This window comes from Hylobates moloch, unplaced genomic scaffold (assembly GCF_009828535.3).
Source record: "Hylobates moloch isolate HMO894 unplaced genomic scaffold, HMol_V3 SCAFFOLD_8, whole genome shotgun sequence".
Classification (NCBI taxonomy): Eukaryota; Metazoa; Chordata; class Mammalia; order Primates; family Hylobatidae; genus Hylobates; species Hylobates moloch.
In genome coordinates, this window is record NW_026652283.1 from 66004697 (window position 1) to 66011595 (window position 6899).

Consider the following 6899-nt stretch of genomic DNA (forward strand, 5'->3'; position numbering starts at 1 on the left):
AAAAGTGAAATAAGTCACTTCTGGGAGTAGAATGAGTATACTCCACTACCTCCTCTTTCCCACTACCTTGACAACCAGAATATTCCAGTTTGGGTCCCAAAGTGAAGGCAAAAACAGAGGAGAACCCCATACAACCCACAAGGGACATGTAGTATGAGCAAGAAATGAACAAGAAATAAGCCTTTGTTACTTCAAGCCATTGAGATTTCAAAGTTATTTGTTAATGAAACATAACCTGTATTATCTCAACAAATACATTATGTTTACTGGTCTATGCTTTCTGGGATCCATGAGTAGCCTCATCTTTTGAAATTCAAAAGAGAATGTGCCCATCTATGGTATTCCAGCCCATCTCTTGTTCTCCATGGTTTTTTGAGATTATTGACATTACACCTGTCTGTTCTTTCAGTATCTGAAGATATATGTTGTCTGGGACTAGCTAGAATTTATTTAAAATGACTGTGTGCTTTAACACTACTTATCTTGGATTTCAATTCTTTCTTAGCAATGCTTGTTATACTTTTCAATCCTCCATGGTGGAGAAGGTAGAAACAGAAGAAAAGTTGTATGGTACATCATACTTAAGCTTCGTCCTTATCCCTCTTTTATTAATTACCTTGTTTTCAACAAAGCCTTTAAAAATCCCTCTAGGTTTTCTTAACTTTAGCATTTTTTATAAGTCTTTCATTCTGGACATTCAATTTTCTTGTACCTTTCTTTTTATTATTATCATTATTATTATTTTAGAGATGGGGGTCTCACTCTGTCACCTAGGATAGAGTGCAGTGACACGATCTCAGCTCCTTGCAGCCTTGACCTCCTGGGCTCAAGCCGTCCTCCCACCTCAGCCTCCTGAATAGCTGGGACTACAGGCGCATGCCACCACACCCAGCAATTTTTTTTTTTCTTTTTTTTGTAGAGATGGGATTTCACTATGTTGCCCAAGCTGGTCTTGAACTCGGGCTCAAGCAATACTCCTGTGTAGGCCTCCCAAAGTGCTGGGATTATAGGCACAAACCACTCCACCTAGCCTCTCACATCCTTCTTAAAAGTTCATATAGCACCAAATTTACTATCTGAAGTTATTTATTTGATTTAATTTTATCTATTGACTGTTCCTGGCACATGCTGTGGTCTTTTGTTGCGTTTTTAATGCTACCCTTTTTTTTTTAAACCTTAGTTATATGCTTCTTTCTTTTGTTCACTTCTTAACATTTGAGTTTGCCGGGACTTTTCCTTTTAAAGGTTATCCAATATGTAACATTTAGCACTCATTTTTTAGCATACTAAATACATTTTTAAATGTATACTATATACCTTTTAAAGTTTGTCTGTTAAATGCACAAATATTTTTCCCTGAGTTATTTTTTAAATACTTCCCCTTAAATCTAAGGGATATAAGTGACTGTCTCAATTTTTTCCTCTAATACTCTAATATATCCCAATATGACCTACTAACCAGTTCCTGTCTGCTGGTCAGAATTAAACCAAAAATAACAATTCCTTTTCTTAAAAAACAAATCCTCTTATTTTCTGTATAACCTATTCCAGTAACTTGGATTGCTCTGAAAAAGTAAAGTGTGTTTGCTTTTACTGTTCAGGCTGGTAGAGCATGATTTTTACAACATTTAGGCATGAGCATTTAATCTGCCCCAGCAGCTACAGGAAGGCCTTAGGAAATCCTAGTTTTCTCAGAACTAACTGGGCAACAAATTGAAATTTCAGCATTTCCTTCCATTTACAGCTTAAGGTCTTCCATCTTTCCAGCTGCCACAGACACACACACACACACACACACACACACACACACACACACACACACACCTTTCTGAACTCTTTTCTTCTATTTATTTAACATTATACCTTTATAGGCTTAATCTCTTGCCTAGATACAAAACTCTAATACTCACTTACATATAAATACACACACACATAAATCACATCTACACTTGATTTTTTTTTTTTTTTAAGAGAGAAAAAAGTAAAAGACCAAGGTAGAGAGAGGGTAAAAGGAAACATGAGGACAGAAGAAAAAGAAGTCTGGCCTGAGTGAATAGAGCTTAACAGCCTCCTACAACTGGACTTGCCCTGTGAGGGCCTACCCCTTCCTGCAAATGAGTGGAGCCGTTTAGCTACCCTCTTTCACCCCAGCCTCTTTGTAATGGAGCTCACTTATGCAACAGCTGTTCAGGGTGGGAGGGTTCTTCCTCTGTATAGAAATTGGCCCTTTTGAAGTGTGGCTCAACAACTCTGGCATTTTCACCACTATAAGCAGGCCGCAGGTTAGAACAAAACAAATGGAGAAACAGCAATAGGAAAATGAGCAAATGAATATATCAGATTTCCTCTATTTCAATTTTCTTTTTAGAAGACCTATTTGGAGACTGCTTCCTGTCACCATAAAATCCTGACCATTTGTCTTGAACATGAACACTCCAAGAGAAGAATTCCAGGACTGGCCCATAGTCAGAATAGCAGCTCATCTACCAGACCTCATTGTCTATGGACATTTCACCCCAGAGCGACCCTTTATAGATTATTTTGATGGAGTCCTGATGTTTGTTGATATTTCAGGCAAGTGCAAAAGGGATGTTTGTTTAATGTGGATGAGCAACAGGCTCACGTGGGAATTCACATGCAGAGCTTGATTGCAGAGTAGGGAGGCCAGTCTGGAGCCCTTGGGCTGTCACAGATGTGCTCCATTGAGAACGCAAGAGGGAGGAAATAGCTTGTGGCCCTGGCTCTCTCTCATCCTCCCTTACCCAGTACTGCCAGTCATGGGCATATCTTTAAGATGCTCAAGTCCCATTCTTTGCTCCAGTATCTCTGCCCCAACTTCACTGACTCATCCTCCCCAGCCCCAAGCCCCACACACATCCCAGTCAAAATTGACCTCAGGAAATGATCTCCCTAGATGATGTTTACATCTCACTAATAAACTTGCCACCTCTTCAGAAGTGTTTGAAATGTGTGTGTTTTTGTTACCACGGAATGAAAATTTTATTCCCAGTTAAAGAAGTTGCAGTTATCACTGTACAGTTAAGAATTTGGAAGAAAGAGGTATCTGAAGCCTTTTCCTGATCCCTAAAATAATAGAGGAGGCTGCATGTCTGACACTTGACCAGCCACAAAGATCCTTAAGAAGAAACTGCCTGTTTTTAAAAGCTGAGGCCACTGGGCACAGTGGCTCACACCTGCAATCCCAACACTTTTGGAGGCCAAGAAGGGCGGATCACAAGGTCAGGCGTTCGAGACCATCCTGGCTAACGTGGTGAAACCCTGTCTGTACTAAAAATACAAAAATGAGCCTGGCATGGTGGCGCACGCCTATAGTCCCAGCTACTCGGGAGGCTGAGGCAGAAGAATTGCTTGAACCCAGGAGGCGGAGGTTGCAGTGAGCCGAGATCACACCATTGCCCTCCAGTCTGGGCTACAGACCGAGACTCTGTCTCAAAAAAAAAAAAAAGCTGAGGCCCACTGCCTTCCAGGGTAGTCCTCTTCTGGCTCTGTTTGATTTCCCCAAGCAGCCAAGGAAACCAGCTGCACATTTATTCCAGGTTTTACTGCAATGACTGAGAAGTTCAGCAGTGCCATGTACATGGACAGAGGGGCTGAGCAGTTGGTGGAGATCCTCAACTACCACATAAGTGCAATAGTGGAGAGTAAGTGTTCCCATAGGTTTCTTGCTTGAGAATATTTCAATTCATTGTTTTTTCTGTAGTTGTCAATTATAACCTGATAGAGTACAATTGCTTAGCACTCCTCCTCTTCCCCACGAAATGTGTATAAAACCAGTCTTTTTTGAAATATGATATAGTATAACTGAAGAAATAAATATAATCAAACCTCACTAATACAGACTATTTGAGGGAAGGGATGTTTTGTGTTAGAGGGCTGAATTATAGACTGCTTTTAAAATAACTGTAGTAGTAATACTTTTAGTTATATTATATATCCAAGTATTTATATTTATTTTTATTTATTTATTTAGAGATAGAGTCTTGCTCTGTCGCCCAGGCTGGAGTGCAGTGGCATAATCTTGGCTCACTGAAACCTTCGCCTCCTGGGTTCAAGCGATTCTCATGTCTCAGCCTCCCGAGTAGCTAGGATTACAGGCGCCCGCCCCCACGCCTGTCTAATTGTTGTATATTTAGTAGAGATGGGGTCTCACCATGTTGGCCAGGCTGGTCTCGAACTCCTGACCTCAAGTGATCTGCCCACCTCAGTCCCCCAAAGTGCTGGGATTACAGGTGAGAGCCAGGGCGCCCGGCTATTTTTATTTATTAATTTTTTTTTTTGAGTCAGAGTCTCACTCTGTCTTCCAGGCTGGAGTGCAGTGGCACCATCTCAGCTCACTGCAACCTCTGCCTCCCAGGTTCAAGCGATTCTCCTGCCTCAGCCACCCAAGTAGCTGGGGTTACAGGCGTGCGCCACCATGCCCAGCAATTTTGTATTTTTTTCCAGTAGAGATGGGGTTTTACCATGTTGGCCAGGCTGGTCTCTAACTCCTGACCTCAGGTGATCCTCCCACCTCAGCCTCCCAAAGTGCTGGGATTATAGGTGTAAGCCACCGCTCCTGGCCTATCCAAGTATTTTTAAAAGCCAGCATCTATATAACCCAAAGATAGTCATTAAGAGATTGTTGTATGAGTAGATAAATGATTTATAATTAACTTCTCAATAATTTGTCTCCTAATGATGGATGGTAAAGCACTTAGAGTGAACTGAAAACTTTAGTCTCCTTGTCAACCTCTGCCTGCCATCTTGTTTGCATTGTTAATTCAAACTATTCATGAAGACAGCAGTTTACTCTGTTATGGTGAACTCCTGGCCTAGTGTTTTATCAGGCTCTGAGTTCCTTAGTAATATCTTGATGTTACCCACTAGACAAAATTTAATGCTTCATAAAAGCAGGAACTATGGTTGATACCTTTCTGCATCTGACTTGGCACAACAGGTGCTTAACCAAACCGTGATGATGCGTAACTAAAAGAGAGAATGGCCATTTATGCCATACCATCTAAATAAACAAAATACACAGTTGGTAATAACCAAAAATGCAAGTGACTATGGTTGTGATTTTCCCATTCCCTGACTCCTAGTTTTTGTGGAGTCCTGTCATTCATCCACCTACCCATGCTTATGCAAGCCCCAGCCTATAACATATATTGATCAATAAATTAATTAAAAGCATTCCATTATCGTGGGAGGAGGGCAGCTGTCTTCAGACCTCATCAGAAACCCTACCTGCCTTTCTCCTGTCTTTCCCCGTTCACAGAAATGGAGCATAGACATAAACTGTTTCCACGTACTCATTCTCCACTTGAGGAAACAGACTCAAATGGGTTAAGTGGCTTGTCTGGGATGAGATCTTTAGTATAAGCCTATTCTCTGAATCACTGTTCTTTTGACCTAGTTTCTCTTCCACTAAGAAAGAATTATTATTTTTTTTACTACCTTTAAGGAATCAGGGTTTGATTTAATTTTTTTTTTTTTTTCTCAGAAGTGTTGATTTTTGGAGGAGACATCCTGAAATTTGCAGGTATGGGGGCTTACTAAGATAGGAGGGGTAAGAAAGGAGTGCTGAGGTGCCTGTGCTTCTGTGTTGGGGACAAAAGAGGCATCCCAGAGAAGGGAGTGGCCAGGAGATAGGCTGAGGAATGCTTGATGAGTAAGTTTCTATACAGATCTCATACGAAATAGATTGATCCCCAGGGCAGGTCAAAAGCCCGTGGCATTTCTCTCTCTGAAGGTGATGCACTGCTAGCCCTGTGGAGGGTGGAGCGAAAGCAGCTGAAAAACATTATCACAGTGGTAATTAAATGTAGCCTGGAGATCCATGGATTGTTTGAGACCCAGGAGTGTGAAGAAGGCCTAGACATCCGAGTCAAGATAGGTAAGCATTTGAGAAGGAATAAATCCTACGGCAGTTGGGATAGGGGTCTTGACTCCTGGGGCATCTCTCTCTCCCAAAGAGAAGTAGTAGAACATGGTGGCTCAGCCCCATGATGCCCTGAACTTTGGAATCAGGACAATCAGAATGTGAATTTTGGTTTCCTCACATACCAGTTGAGAAAATTTGGGCTAATCATAATATCTACCTAATAAGCTATTACAAAAAGTAAATTAGTTGGTATGGTAGTTGATGCATAGGAACCACCCAACAAAATAGTCTTTATTACTGCTACTGCTGTTATTCTTATTCCATCTTGCTGCTTGTCAACGTTGTGCAGTATAAAACAAAATAGAGACTAGCTTGCCATTACATATTTTCAGCAACGACATGAGACTGGTCACCCCCTACCTCATAAGAATGATGTGCATGAAAAGCTTAACAGGTCAGCCTGCAACACAGCTCCAGCTTTATACAAGGCTTCTTAAAGTTATACATATAATATAGTAACAGTCACACATATTTCCTTATTACATTGCAGACATTACACACTATGCATGTGCAAACATTACGCACACTATATGACAGTCCTGAGATACAGGCATCATTGTATCCATTTCATAGATGAAAATTGAGATTCTGAGAGGTATAAGTAATGAGTAACAGAGTTATGGTTGGTGCTGTTGGTGTTAGCTTCTGCCTAACTAAACTTTGCAAAACTTGGAATTCTCACATGTCATACCTGATGGGATCATCAGCAGTTATACAATTAACTGTTTCTCAGCCTTCTTTCACCTAGGCCCGCTTTTGATGTTGTTAAAAATTTCCAAATAAGGCCGGGTGCAGTGGCTCACACCTGTAATCCCAGCACTTTGGGAGGCCAAGGTGGGTGGATCACCTGAGGTCAGGAGTTTGAGACCAGCCTGACCAACATGGTAAAACCCTGTCTCTACTAAAATACAAAAATTAGCCAGGCGTGATGGCGGGTGCCTGTAATCTCAGCTAC

General features: G+C 41.2%; 1 protein-coding gene across 4 annotated transcripts in view; it reads left to right on the plus strand.

Annotated features, from left to right (window-relative positions):
• Positions 1-6899, plus strand: part of ADCY10 (adenylate cyclase 10) — a 103213-nt gene that overhangs the window by 6894 nt on the left and 89420 nt on the right. Inside the window, exons 2-5 of one of the 4 annotated variants that reach the window (XM_032161087.2) lie at positions 2369-2574; positions 3558-3662; positions 5504-5542; positions 5753-5896. The exons of 1 other annotated variant lie outside the window; for it this stretch is intronic. In XM_032161087.2, coding sequence (XP_032016978.1) covers positions 2427-2574; positions 3558-3662; positions 5504-5542; positions 5753-5896 — 436 coding nt within the window. In that variant the 5' untranslated portion in view covers positions 2369-2426. Of the gene's footprint in view, positions 1-2368; positions 2575-3557; positions 3663-5503; positions 5543-5752; positions 5897-6899 lie in introns of those variants that run through there. 2 more of the 4 variants (XM_058442195.1, XM_058442196.1) reach the window with 2 other exon arrangements.